Below are 14127 nucleotides of genomic sequence, written 5' to 3' on the forward strand. Positions count from 1 at the left end.
GGGGGCCAGCTGCAACAGTGTGCACCCTGGGGGCTAGGGCCCACGCAGGCCACCCCAGAGCTTGAGCCCGGAAGAAAGGAGGTGCAACTGAGGGAGAAGAGCCCCAGACAGCCGCCTCTGGGGGCACTTCCTTGCTCCCGCTGGCAGCGAAGCACTTTGCAGCCCCTCAGCACCTTTCAGAGACCCATAGACCCATGGGGGACCCCACTGGGGGCTGCTGAGTCAGAGCCCCCCACAGCAGGGAGGCTTTAGGGCTCACGTGTGTGGAAACCGCTGCAGGACTTCGCTCAGCCGCCAGGCTGCCCGTTTCACAGATGAGGCCAGTCAAGGCAGAGTACCCATCCCACAGACAGAAGTGCCGGAGGTGGGGGGCTGGGCCGAGCTCCCTAGTGGCCCAGAAGCAAGAATATTCAGATTCCTGGGAGATTTAGGTGCTGGTATTTCTCTCTGCAGACCCAGCGCTTCCTGAGGGCAGCCAGCAAGGTGATGCGTGCACGTCTGCCCCAAAGCGGGGCTGTTGGTGCTCAAAGCCAGGGGTGTTGAGAACCGGTCAGGACGCAGCAGCCCCAGGACTCACGGGAGGGACTCTGGCAAAGTGCTTTCTTTTTTCAGAGAAGTTAGGGAGTTAGGAGTGCACAGGTCAGGAGGATGTCACACGCTCAGCTGTGTAATGGTTCCAATGAGGCATCGAGTAAAGACTTTCATGATACCCCGAGGGACAGACCCAGAAACCCGGGCTGGGTAACATCACCATCAGTGCAGCCAGTTAAACAAATATCCCTAAGGAAGCCGCCTGGCTGACCTTGACCTTTCCTTCTTCAGCATTTGAGCACTATTAGGATGGGAGAGAAAGCGTGTTTGTGACGCGGTCAAGATGCTGCAGCGGATTGACCTTTAGCCCCCCTGCCCCCGCTAAGCGCATAGTCCAAAAGAGGATAAACCAGAAAGGACGCAGCAGCAGAGTCCACGCCCAACGGTGGACGACCCGGGAAAAGGGGTGAGAGGACAGCCCCGGGGCTGCGGCGCTGGCCAGAGGCTGCGGGGCGTGTGCCCAGGCTCCACCCTGGCTGTGTGCAGACAGAAGCGGGCACAATCTAGGGGGGTGTGTATAGCCTCCAGGTGGCACCCGGAGTCCAGCTGCAGCCATGGGGGGACGTGAAAGGTCAGTTTGTTTCTGATAACATCCTGTGACCTGTAGTTAAAGCTGCTTCCCCTCGCCTTTCTGTGGGTTCTGCTCTCGCCAGGTCACGGGGTGCCAGGAAAGCACAAGAGCCTCACAGCTTTCACCCCTGGGATGTCACATCCAGGGAACAGGCCTGCGGAGTGCAAGGTCACCAGGGGAGCACGTGGACCGCAGCCCACGGTCCCTGAGGAAGCGGCCTGGGAGGGTCTGAAGGCCAGGGAGGCAGAGCTGGACAGGCCTTCCTGACCTTTTCGGCCCCTCCCCCCCTGTGTCCAGCTCTGCCTCCCTGGCCTTCAGACCCTCCCAGGCCGCTTCCTCAGGGACCGTGGACTTCTTGTGGAGGGGCCGTGGCCTGGTGCTGCGGTCCACGCTGGCCCCGCCCGGCCGACGCGCCTGCCGATGCCAGGACCGTTCTTGGCACAGGGTCCAGTGCCAGAAGCCAGCTCCGCTCCAGGGCCAGCAATCTGGTCAGCCAGAGCCAGCGGCCGCCGCAGACATCACCATCACGTCGAATTCCCAGTGACTTGGTCCTTTCCCATCAGGCCTTCCAGTGCCAAGGGCCCAGGGGGGTCCAGAGCCCGGGGGAGAGAAGCAAGTGGCCCCCCGCGGGGAGGGGAGGCCGCCCACCAGCACCAGCTCAAATGCGGCCTCAGGGCTTGGCCATCTGCACCCCAATATCTTAAAGGGAAGCAAAATCAGTTTCCAGGCCCTCCCTGGTGGCAACAGGTTAAAGCGTAGCACTATGAAGCTAGAGCAGCCCCTGCAGCATGAGTTCGATCCCTGGCCTGGGGTGACCCACAGGGCGCAGCAGACCCCTCCTGTCTCCCCACTGCTCCCTCAGCAGTGGACTTCATCGATTTGCCTGTTCTGCTCCCCACTCTGTCTCTGGTGAAACTACTCACCCCCTGCATCTCTGGCCTGTACCCCAGTTCTGAATTCTGTGTGTATACGTTAAAAAAAAAAGATCAGTTTCCAACGGAAACAAAACCCAGAACCAAAGTTAGATGAGACGAGGTGCGCCGAGCCTCCCCCACGCTGGAATGTGGTGGCCTGGGCCCCACGCGATCAGGCCGGAGAACTAGCCGAGGTGAGGGCTTGAGACGGAGGAGCAAGGACAGCATCTAACCCAGACAGCGTCTCCCCACAGCAGGCACTGGGGGAGTTAAGTCACAGATGTCACAGCGAGGCCGTCAAATCAGCCCCCAGCCATCGCTGACTTTCTCAGCACCTCGGGCCCTGTCACCTGCTGTCCTGACTTGTCACCATCAAAGCCCAGGGCAGCCAGGAATGTCCGCACGGGGCCTTTCCTGCCGGCAGTGGCACAGAGCCGCCTCCAGGGGGAGCTCCAGGCCTCCCCCAGGACTTCACCGGAACCAGAGGTCAGGGGTGGGCTGGGGACACTCAGGGAAGCAGTAAAGGGGCCAAAGGGATGACCTCTGTTCTTCCCTCTGCCCCTGCCCATGCACGGCGGGGGGGCGGGGACAGGACCAGCTGGAGCTCTGGCCCCCACTGCCATCTGAGCGCCTGCAGAATGCAGGGGCACTCCCAGCCTCTGCCCATCTCTGGTCAGTGTGGCCAGACAAGCCCAGGAAGCGAGCAGCCTCGGGGCTGGAGGCGGGAGACACGTGGGGTCCTGAGGGCACCTCCCTGGAGACCAGCCCCTGAAGAAGGCCAGCGCTCGTCAAGGGAGACGGCAGGACCGGGAGAAGGGAGGGGAGGCCTGAACGAGGCCTCAACGCCGAGCCAACACGCGCAGCCACGCACCAAGCCCGGCTCTCCCGAGCCGCAGACGGCTGCGCCCGCTGAACGTCCTCCCGCCGGCGCCCGGGAGCATGCCCCGGCCGCGTGATGATTCCAGCTGGGTAGCGCGTCAGTGCTGGGATACGTTACAGCGGCTCGTGGGCGCCTGTGAGTGTCCTCTTACTGGTGTGTGAGCCCCATTCTGCAGGTGGGGGAACTAGACGCAGGAAGGCAAGTGGCAGAGCAAGGGGGTCTCCAGCCCCGCCCGCTTCTCCCACGCAGGCCGCCCCAGCCCCACCCCCACCCAGGATCCCACCGACTGTGTCCCCAACTGGTCCCCCCACCCCCCCCACTGCTTTCTCGCCTGCCCGCGGGGTGCCTGGCCAAGCGCTGTCACCGTGCGTGCCCAGCGAAGGCGAAATAAAATCCCAGGTGGCCCGAGGAACTCGACCCGCAGGCCGCCCGGCTTGGGGGAACACCCTGTCCTCTCAGCCGGGCCTGGCTTGGGCTGAGCCTCGCTCTAGAAGGCTCCGCTTCCCTGTGCTCTGTTTATTGAAACCCTACTCTCCTCCCAGGTCTGCCCCAGCGCCGTTCTGAGCTGCCTTCCCCGACCCTGCCCGTCGAAATCCCTCCTGATGTGCCTCCTGTCCACAGCACTGGCCACAGGCGCAGCCTCACGCCCACATTCTCCCTCCAGCAGGTCCCTCTGGGGCGTCGCACACTCTGGGCCGAGAGCAAGCTGTCTTGGGAGCGTGCTGCCCCCCTCCGAGGGCTCCTCTCCGGCCCCAAGGCTGACAGCAGGCCAGGGCGGAGCGGCTTCACCCTTCCCAGAAGCAGGCAGCCAGCTGGGCTCCCGGCCACGGCGGCCAGCGGGTCTGCCTGTCCATCCAGCTGGCCAGCAGTGTTGGCTTGCCCCGCATGGGCCCGTCTGCCTCAGTTTCCTGCTCCTGTGCTCCTGCCCTGCTGCTTTGCTGGGACCCACTTCTAGGCCTGGGCTTCCTCTGTACCCCCAGAATGGCCAGAGCCAGCCCCTGGCTGAGAAACTGGCTTCTCACTGGGGTTGCTCACTGGGGACCCCTCCGCACCCCCACCAGCCACCTTGGGCAGGACAGGCCAGATGCTGCAGATGTGGTGCCAGCCAAAGCCCCTGCAAGTGCCCTGGGGCCCTTCGGACGCTGCCTCGGGCAGGCCGAAGCGCAGCCGTTACCGTCACCCTGACCTGCCACCTCCCCAGAAGTCACGGCGCCCCACAGGGACACCCAGGCCACAGGAGGACAGCAGAGGGGCTGCCGAGGATGTTTATCGGGGCTCTAGAATCAAGCACACCCAGGGGCACGGGGCTCGGAAGAGGAGCGGGGTCGTTTCCTGTAGCTTAGTTACAAGGAGCCACAGGGAACCGGGAAGTGAAACAGGACCCAGGGCCCAGGCTCCCCGAAAGGTGAGAGTCTGTGTCCTTACACTGACTGGATATTCCAGACCTCCCGGGACAGACGTGCCTTTGTGGTTGGGAGAGGTAAGTAATAATCAGAAGCATGAGCGGAAAACAGACACTGCGAGGGCCCGATGAGGACAGGGAGATGCCCGGCCAAGGTGGGGGGGCTGCGGGCTCCACCCCCTGCCTGCCCCCTGCTGCCTCTTCCAGGCCCAAGTCCATAGGCAGTAGGGGAGAGAGACCGCGATGGCCTGGGTGGCCTGGGCAGTGGCGGAGACTCCCGGCTCCCTTCTTGGCCAGCACAGGTGTGACGGCGTGCCACGGACACAGCCACGCGGTCCCCACAAAACACAGGCCCCAGTGCAGGGTGGTCGCACACACTCCTGGGCGGAGGCCCCGCTCTGTCCTCAGCCTGGGGGAGGTAGCGCTGACCGGGCCCAGGCAAGCACCGTCCACTCCACTCTGGACATTCTTGCCCACCGGGCCAAGCAGCAAATGGAGGCGGAGGTGGGAGCAGCCTGCCCCGCCTTGCGCCCGCATCTCTAGGCACGAGGCCCAAGGCAGGCCCCAGGGCTACTCCGCGCCTGCCCTTCTGCCGGGACCACCGGCCCCCGTGGCCAACAGAGGCCAGGCGAGGCCCAGCCCAGCGGGAGCCAGCCGGCATCCCCGCCTTGAGGATCGAAGCCACCACAGTTTCCCACCCAAGGCAAAGATAAAAGCCTTCAATCCCTGCACAGTCTCTAAAAGCACTTCGCCCACGCATCCATTCCGGAGCCCTAAGGAGCCACCGGTCCCTGGGACTAATCTGGGGAAAAGTGAACAGACAAATCCGAAACGAGAGCCTCAGGCACAGCTGGCCCGGGGGTCTACTCAGCACTCCGTCCCGGGCTGGGGTACGACAGGCCCACTGGTCCTTACCCACGACCAAGGTGACTCGGGGCTGCTCTTGTCCCGGGAGGCCTCCCAGCTGGAGCTGCAGCTGCCGTCCTGCTCGTCCATGCGGGAAGGGGCGAGTGGCCTCCTCGCCAGCCCGGAGAGAATGCCCACACGCAACACAGCGGCTAGCGCCGTGGGCTCAGCAGAGGCCGAGACCAGGGCAGCGCTTCCCCTTACAGCCCAGGAGCCTGGCCAAGTCACAAGGCTCAGGGACAGAGCGGAGTGTTGAATTGCAAATCCTCTCCCACCTGGGGGCTGGCTTAGAAACTCCTGGAGACTGGTCCCTGTCCTGTCCTGTCCTGTCCAGAGAGAAGGATGCTGACTCCCAGCACATCCCAGTTTCTATCCTCCTTGGGTGGGACGCTGGGGGGCATGACCTGGCTGACAGATGCTGTCACTCTCTCCACGCCCGCACTGGAGCCCCTGTGAGCAAGGCCAGAGATGGACGCACTGCCCCAAGATCACGTAGCTCGAGAGAACAGAACTGGGGCTCCAGCTGAGTTCTCTTTCAGGGGGCAAGAGGGGTGCCAGGGAGAGGCCTTCCTGTTGCTGTCCAGGCAGCCATCCATTAAGTTTCAGCTGTGCTTCAGTTTCCCCCAAAGCCGGGGCTTCCTCTCAGTCCCTCTGAATTGCCCTGGCACCCCTCAGGGACTGAGGAAAGCTGCGCCCAGGGGGTTCCCGTCCCCTCCCCCAGGCCCAGCAGCCTCTGTCATCAAAACCGCTCTCCTCTTGGAACAGCTCCCACTCACCAGGAAGCAAAGCACTTAAGCTGCATCCTGGTAAGTAATTTGCACAGCAGCCCTATAAGGTTTCAGACAGAACTGGGTCGGGACTTAAGGCAGGGCCTGGGGACCTCAAAACAGTGTGCGGTCTAATTCTAACCCTGCAGTTTGGGGGGCAGGGGGAGATGGGGGACCGATGTCACTGCAGAGGGGGTATGGAGGCTTTGATCTATCTTACCAGGGACTGAGGAGACAACCTGCCATCTGCACAGAGAGAGACAGGGCGGCCCCTGGGTGCACAGTGCGGTTCAGGGAAGGGGCTCAGAGCTCGGATAAAGGGCTGCAGTCCCCCCTCTTTGGCAGAGAAGCCCCTTCCCCACCCAGCTGCCCCCCCTCCTCTGTCCAGCGCCTGTGCTGCTAAGACCTCAGGCCTGCTGATGTCTTCAGCCTACTGCTGCTCCTGGCGGGATGCCCTGGGGTTCTGCTGCTCCCCCCCTGCCAGCTGCTCTGGTTTCACACTTCCTCCTCCCTCTTCCTCTGTCCCTCCAGACCCTTGTGGGGTGGTAGCTGGGGTTGCAGTGAGGTGGAGGAGCAGGAGGTGCTGGCGCATGTGATGGGTGGAGCCACCTGCGCAGGCTTGGGGTCCTGGCTTCCCCAGGGCCGCTTCAGTTAGGCGCAGAGAGGCCCTGAAGCCAGGCCCCCAGTGCCCAGCTCACCAAGGCGCGATCTGGCCGCAGCACACGGGGCCTCCTGCCTTTCTTACTAGAGAAATGCCCTGGCGTGGCCCAGGATGCTCAGGCTCTGAGCTGGGAGCCCACCGCCCACGCCAGGACGAGCCCCCACGGTCAGGATGCCCCAGTCCTTAGTGCCAGGGAGAAAATAACCACACTTTAAGACACTTCGACTGACTGGGCCACCCTTGCTATTTTTAATTCCTGCTGCGAAGATATTTTAAGAACCTCAGTACCAACGAGTGATAAGATTGGGAGTAATTACACCTGGCCGTGTTTGGTACTTACACAGGAATGTGCCGGTTCTGAACAGTTTAGTTCAAGTTCACAGTGGATCAGGAAGGACCTCAGGGGAGATAGAGGAGCTGGGGGTGTGGCGGAGGAGCAGGGGCGTGGCGGAGGGGCGTGGCGTGGCGGAGGGGCAGGGGCGTGACCTATGGGCAGGGGTGTGGCGGAGGAGCAGGGGCGTGGCCTATGGGCAGGGGCGTGGCAGAGGAGCAGGGGCGTGGCAGAGGGGCGGGGGCGTGGTCATGCTCCAGCCCGCAGGTCGGAGGGAAGCCGAGGTTGGTGGCAGGTGTCTGGCCGCTGGGTGGGCAGGGAGAGCCAGCCGGCGTGGCTGGTGCGCGCAGAAATGTGGCTCGCAGGTGGTCAGACTCCCAGAAGTTCAGTGTGAGGGTTAAATCTGAGTCACCCAGACTTGGGTTCCCGGTCTGACTCAGGACAATTCACCCACCCTGAGAGCTTTCATTTCCTTATCTGGAGAAAACCCCCTCCCTCAGCGGGTTCTGGGGATACTCGGGCCACTCACACACGTGAAGTCCTTGCCATGCCGGCTGTGACTGGACCCAAGTAGCATGCTAACCCTCGCTGGGGCTGGGTGGCCGTGGGAGTCCTGCCATTGTATAGACCAAGAGGAGCTTGTGCTTCCTTTAGGGTGTGGGGCTATCGCACGTTCTCCAGCCTCCCCGCCCCCCAGGTGCCCCTGGGGACCACGGCTCGGACAAGCTGAATTTCTGACGCCTCCGCTGTGTCCTCTGTGCTGGGCGCACAGGATGCCACCTTCCCCCAGACTACTGGCACAGAGACTAAGATCAGCTTTGAACCCCCGAGCGCGCTTCAGAGCCTCCCACCTGTAAACCTTGGGTCCTGCTGTGGCCCCTTCCTGAACGCCTCCCTCCCTCCCTCCCTTTTCAAGGCACGTGTGAGGCCCAGGGAGACTCCTCCGTGACGCCCCCATCCGCGCAGTCCTCAGCGATGTCACCGTTTGCCATTGTCACTCTCTTTCCATCTTTTGGCAATGACTCTGTCATTGAGCTGTCTAAGATGCATGCCCTCTGCTACCCATGACTCACCTGTGACCTCTCCTCTTCATGCATACGATGTAGGGCCTCTCGTTACATGCTTACTTGCCGCCTGTCTTCTCTGGCGACATGTCTGCTGAAAACTTGACCATGGCTCAGACTGAGTGTCTGGTTTCCTTGTTGCCGACCTTCCTGGGTTCTGGGCATCTTTCTTGGACAATCGTCCTTTCTACACACCTCCATCAGACTCACCCAGGTCCCAGGTGGAAACAGAAGGGATAACTGAGCAGGGTCCTGAGGAGGCCTCACGAGGAGATTGCTTACCAGGCTGTGGGCAGGGTGTGGGCCAGGGCCTGGGCCAGCAGCAGGAGGGGCGAGACCCCCGGGGTGAGGGGGAAGGAGAGGAGCAGTGACCCAGCACCCTGGCTTCTGAGGGTGAGGTAAGATGTCTCTGCAAACACCTTTTAGCTCTAAAGTTCTAGCTTTCTAGCCCAGACTAGGAAAGAGGCCTGCGCAAGGCCTGAGAGCGTGCTGAGCGCAGTGATGTCACCCTTCCCCCTGCACTGCCGGCTCTGGGGAGCAGGTGCCCAGGAGCGCACCCAGGGTGGCAGAGGGCTCCCTGGGGACAGCAGCACGGCATGGAAACAGCCCGTTAGCAAGAACAGCCACGGGCGAGCTCTGGGCCAGGCTGCCGTGAGACCCAGGCGCTCAGCAGCTCAGCAGAGGGTGGTCCGGCTCCTGTCCGCAGGGGAGGGAGGGCCAGACCTTGCAACACTCATTTAGTCTTCACAGAGATTCTGTAGTGCAGATAATATTTTTTGATGCAGAAGTAGTTTGAGAGGGGTTAAAAAAAACAACCTAAAGTCACACAGCTGGTACATGATGACGCCCAGTCCAGGTCCTGCCTGCGGGGCTCCAAACAGAACCGGCTTTCCACCCAGATGGCTTCCCCAATCCAATTTACTCGCTGTCCTGCATTCTTGGCTCCTGGGCAACCTTTGGGGCTGTCCTCCCCAGCGAGGAGGAGGAGGAGGAGGAGGAGGAGGAGGAGGAGGAGGAGGAGAGGAGACGGGGCGCCGCCCTTCTGTCCCGGTGCTGGTCTCCAGGCAGTGAAAAGGAGGGAGCGCGGCGCGGAGCGGGATGGAGACCCGCAGCCGCGGCCCTCGCGATCCAGCGCCGGGCCAAGGTGCTGCCCACCGCGCTCTACCCGCCCATCCTCGCGCTGGGCGTGGCGGGCAGTGCGCTGTCCGCGCACGTGGTGCTGAAGGCGCACCCCCGCCCCGCGCCTGCGCGCCTTCCGCCCCGCGGGGGCTGGTCAGCGCGCCCTTGGAGCGCTCCACCTTGGAGTGGTTACACTGCGCCGGGCTCTCGGCGACTCGGCTGCCTGCTATTTCGTGCGCGAGCTGGGCGGCTACGCCACGGTACCCGGCGTGGCCAGCCTGAGCCGGGAGCCGGGCCTCGCTGTGTGCAGGCCCCTGCAGGGCCCGCCGCCTGCTGTCGCTCCTCGGGGCCCTCTCCTTGGGCCTCGCCCTAGCCAGGGCCGTGAAGCAACATCTGGAGAGGACAGGCGGGGAGACGGACCGTGCTGGTGAGCGGAGCCACACTGCAGGTCTTCACCCAGGTAAGGAGAGGGGACGCCACTCTGCCTGCGCCTTCTTCTGCAAGACTCGGACACCCAGAGAGTTATCTCTCTGCCTCACTTTACAGAGAGTGACCGAAGCGGAGCATTTTATGTCCAGGTTTGAGTTCCACTTCAACGCTGCACATCTGCTCTTCTCACTCTCTGGGGAGCCTGTCCAAGGCTGGGTTTCATGACCCATCCAGGCTCCTGCGTTTTTAAAGTTATATTAAACATAGTAGTTTTTAGTCTTTTGACAAGCTGGAAAGGACAGCCAGGTCAGCCGTGTCCTCTTCCCGGTGGCTCTGGGCTCCCTGTGCCACCCCATCACCCTCCGAGGACGGGGGGCCTCCCCCTAACCAATAGCGTCAGGCTCTGGGGGGAGCTCTGGGGGATCCCGAACTGGATGAAATGGAAGCACGAACTGAGCGTGGCGTTCGGAGGGCCAAATTCTCATCAAAACGTCAAGCTCCAGTCAGCTGGCGCCTTCACTGGGCACCCAGCTGCACTCTGGTAGCCACTCGCTGACACCCCCTGGGTCAGCCAATCACTGCCCCCTAGGGAACGGAGGGACGGTGCTGCCTCAGTGCCCCTGACGCCTACCGGGCTTAGGGTAACGCTGGGCGCAGTAACTCTGCCCTCCTCAGGGCGTCATGCCTGTTGCTCTGACGTTGCCACTACGATCGCCTGTTGCCCGCCACCCTGCCAGGCTGCCACTTCCTCCTGCGGTTTGTACTCCGAGGTTGGGGTTCAGGGGTCTGACATCCCGCTAGGACGAGCGACAGGTCCCAGAAGACAACAGCACTGTGCCCTCCTGAGCACAGGTGGCATCGCCCTGCCAGGGAAGCCGCTGGCCCGTCGGCCCTGCACACCTGGGGCTGCTGGCGCCTGGCCCGGCTCGGTCTGCTCTGGGCCGGCCTGGGCATCGCCAGCCCGGCCCTGGAGAAACAGGGAGTGTCTGGGGCTGAGCTGCTGGCCTGAGCCGGGCGGGCGCGAGGGGCTTCTTTCAAGCGCGCTGCTGGGCTGGCCCAGCCCGTCGGTGCCGGGAAGCGCCTGGTGTGTGCTCCAGCGCCGCGCCCAGTGAGACCTGGAGTGCTTCCGCACACGGAGGCCCAGGAGCTGTAGCGCCCACGATCAGATGCCGCTGGAAGCCCGCGAGTGGGTAGGAGGCAGCGGTGACGTTCGCGTTGACAGCCTGCACCCGCGGGCGCAAGCCTCGATTTGGTCTGACACCTGACGGCCGCGCGGGCTCAGACGAGAGCTCTGACCTCGCTGCGCCCTGCTTGCTGCTGCTGTAGGGTGAGCCGACACCACCTCGCCGGCGTGGCCGTGCAACCACAGACACTGGCCGTCAGTGAGATGCCGGCACACCGCCGGTCACTGCAGGGGCTGGGAGGCTGGGCGGTGGCCCCTGACAAGCTACTTCCTCCCAGAAAAGGCGAGCCCTACCCCCCAGGGCAACCAGTGCCCCCAGAGCTTCACTGATAAGCTGGAGCAAACAGGCACGTTAGTCTGCTTTTCAAGGTTAAATTAACTCATAAAATGGGGGCAAACAAGAGCCTGCAGTCACTATTTACAAAACACAAACGTAACTAAAGAATGTAGGTTTTTATTCCAAAATAGGAATAGTGACGTATACAGAGTGGTCATTTTGTGAACACGGATCTCCATCTTTCAAACTCGGGGAATTATTTGCTTGGTGGGGAGGGGGGAGGCTGACATTGACTCTTTGGCATCATCTTTTAAAATAATCCCTGCCGGGATCGCTGTCTCCCGACGCCGAGGGTGGAGGTGTGGCACAAGGCGGGCCAGATTGCCTTCTGAAGGCCGCTCTGCTGCTCGTATTTCACACGGGGAGATCACGCCGGCCGCGCAGGCTGCTGTGTCAGACGAGAGGCAACTGTCCCGGCTGTTTGAGGCCGAGCGTCCCCGAGAATGACACCACTTCTGGGGCTGAAAGCTGCGTCTCAGGGCTCCCCAGTCGGAAGTCCAGTTCTGGTCAGCTGGTTTCCGCACCCCTCTGGTGGGTCTGGCGGTCAGCCGGCCGGCAGCCTCTTTCCTTGGAAGGCAGATGCCGCCCCCCGAGGTCGGCCTCCACAGCCCCGTCCCTTCCTGAAAGCCCGCAAGGAAGTCTCTCTTACGTCTGCCCTTTCTCAGCGGGGCGATCCCCCCACCTGTGTCGACGGCATCATATTCGCTCTGACAGTCTGCGATGTCACCCTTGATGCTAACTTCTAAGAGGGCAACTTCCGAGGCAACGGCATCTTTCTGGTTAAATGACCTGTTTAGGTTTTTTCTCGTGTCCAGCTTTACAGTTGAAGCGTTTGTTAGGGGTATTGCTGTGGAGTGGCTGGGCGCAGGCCCGTGGCCTGCAGTGCTGGCCCCTTTCCGGAGTCCCAGGACAGGCCTCTGGAGCACAGAGAAGGTGGGCGTGTGCGTGGACGCCTGTGGAGCGCGGGTCAGCCTTGTTCTTCCCGCAGCGGCCTGTGACGAGCCAGGCCGCGGCCCAGCCCAGGAGCGGCGGCCGGCCTGTGTCGCTTGCTCGGGCCTGGCTCGTCCTCCTCAAGCTCCGCCTCAGATGTGGCGTCCGGTCAGAAAGAAGAGCGGCCGGTCCTCCTTGGCGTTGGCGGTCTGGAACTCGTCCCGCAGTCGGAACTGCCACTCGTCCTCCAGCTCCAGGCGGACCACCGTCTGGCGGAGGGAGTTCCGGTCCTGACAGATGACGCACAAGGTGGCACCTGCGGGCACAGGGCGCAGGTGCGCGAGGCAGGTGAGCGGCCGGGCACAGCACGCGCCCGCTCGCGGCAGCGGGAGGCGGAAGGAGCGTGGCAGAGCCGCGCGGCCTGGCGCCCCGGCAGGCCAGTCGGCACGGGGGCAGGAGAAACGCTGCCGCGGAGTGAGTGCAGAAACGGGGGGCGCTGGCCGGGGCACAGACGCGGCCTTCGGCTCGTCCGGGGAGGTCCGCCACCGCGCACCCCCCACCTCACGCCGGCCCAGCTGCTCGCCGCCGGCCGCCCTCCGCAGGCCTTCCTCTCCCGCGGGCCCATCCCCCTCGACGGAGCTCATGTCTTCTGTCCCTGCCCGGTGTCCGCCCGCTTACCTGCCCGTATCCCCATCTCTGTCCAGCCACCCCCATCTCCTCCCCGCCCACCCGCCTATCGACCTACCTGCCCAGCCACCCACCTGTCCCTGTCGCCCCGCTCTCCCCCATCCATGCACACCCACCCGCCGCCTCAGCTACCTCCCTGCACCTGCCCACACACCTGCCTACCTTCCTTCTTAGCTAATGGCCTAAGCTCCCATCACACGGACGCTTCCTGAGGACAGAAACCTCTTGCTAGTTCCCACGGCCTCACCCCACATCGGCCCGAGGGGCCGCTCGTCACCCCGTGACAGCCCAGCGTGAGAACAGCCCCAGGCTGGGGTGGCCACTCCCGGGGAGGGAGCCTCGCCCATCAGGACGAGAGGCCCGAGGCCGCCGGGCGCTCGGTCGGAGTTGAGGCCGGGAAGCAGCCGAGGCTTTGAGGGCGGCTGGCCTCAAGGAAAGGGCCGGTGGTCTCCGAACAGGCAGAGGGGAACAGCCCCGGGGCCCAGCGCAGCTCTCGGGCCTCCCTGCGCGGTCACGGTCCCGCTCTGTGCCTCGGTTTACCCGTACGCAGCAAAGACCAGCACCTGACTCGACCTCCTCAGGGGTTCCGTGCGGAAGTCCGCGTGAGAGGCGGGGAGTTACCTTTCAGAAAGTGGAACTTTTTCAAAAAGCTCGCGCCCACGAAGGAGTCGCAGAGGTACAGCAGGAGCCCGCTGAAGAGGAAGTCGGCACAGCTGATGTTGAGCGAGTGCGGCCGGGAGCTCACGTAACACACCGAGATCTGGAAGAGCGGGGCCGAGAGGAGAGGCCTTCGCCCCCTCGCCGGCAAGCGCCCACACCCTGCTGCCGCCTGGGCCCCCGCGGGCACTAGCTGCCCCGCAAGCTGAAGGCGTGGGCAGAAGCACTATCTTCACGCCGTCGCCAAGGTGAGACCCGAAAAACCCACGTGGAGATGTGAACCCACGTGTGATCCAGTCACGAAGGGGCCTGGCCCGGACTGGGCCTGAGGCCTCCTCACTGCACCGCAGGGTAACCAGGGAACCTCTCCCCGGCCCTTCCTGTGATTGTTTAAAGATTTCTTTATTTATGCAGACACGAGGTGGGGTGCAGGCCAGAGGTGCAGGGTGAGGGGTCCACCAGAGACAGAGTGGGGAGCAGGGCAGGCAGAGCCACTGAAATCCACTGCTGGGCGGGGCAGTGGGGAGGCAGGGGGGTCTGCTGTGCCTTGGGGGTCACTCCCCACCCAGGGATGGGGCTGCGGTGCTGCAGACGCTTCACAGGGCTGATGCTCAACCCCTGCCCCCCCCCCTCTGCCCGGCGACGGGGGGACTGGCGCGAGCAAGCTGAGCGAGCGGCTGGGCCCGCCACGGGGTGAG

General features: G+C 63.5%; 2 protein-coding genes across 2 annotated transcripts in view; both read right to left on the minus strand.

Annotated features, from left to right (window-relative positions):
• LPIN1 (lipin 1) overlaps positions 1–5420 on the minus strand; it is a 69380-nt gene extending 63960 nt beyond the window's left edge. The window contains exon 1 of the mRNA XM_012727363.1: positions 5274–5420. Within this exon, the coding sequence (XP_012582817.1) occupies positions 5274–5354 (81 nt within the window). The 5' untranslated portion in view covers positions 5355–5420. The remainder of the gene's footprint in view (positions 1–5273) is intronic.
• A 5856-nt stretch (positions 5421–11276) lies between these two features.
• Positions 11277–14127, minus strand: part of GREB1 (growth regulation by estrogen in breast cancer 1) — a 63304-nt gene continuing 60453 nt past the window's right edge. Inside the window, 2 exon segments of the mRNA XM_012727364.1 lie at positions 11277–12401; positions 13394–13655. Of these exon segments, the coding sequence (XP_012582818.1) occupies positions 12238–12401; positions 13394–13655 (426 nt within the window). The 3' untranslated portion in view covers positions 11277–12237.

Source organism: Condylura cristata, unplaced genomic scaffold, assembly GCF_000260355.1.
Source record: "Condylura cristata isolate star-nosed mole 26May11 unplaced genomic scaffold, ConCri1.0 scaffold00020, whole genome shotgun sequence".
NCBI classification, from domain to species: Eukaryota; Metazoa; Chordata; class Mammalia; order Eulipotyphla; family Talpidae; genus Condylura; species Condylura cristata.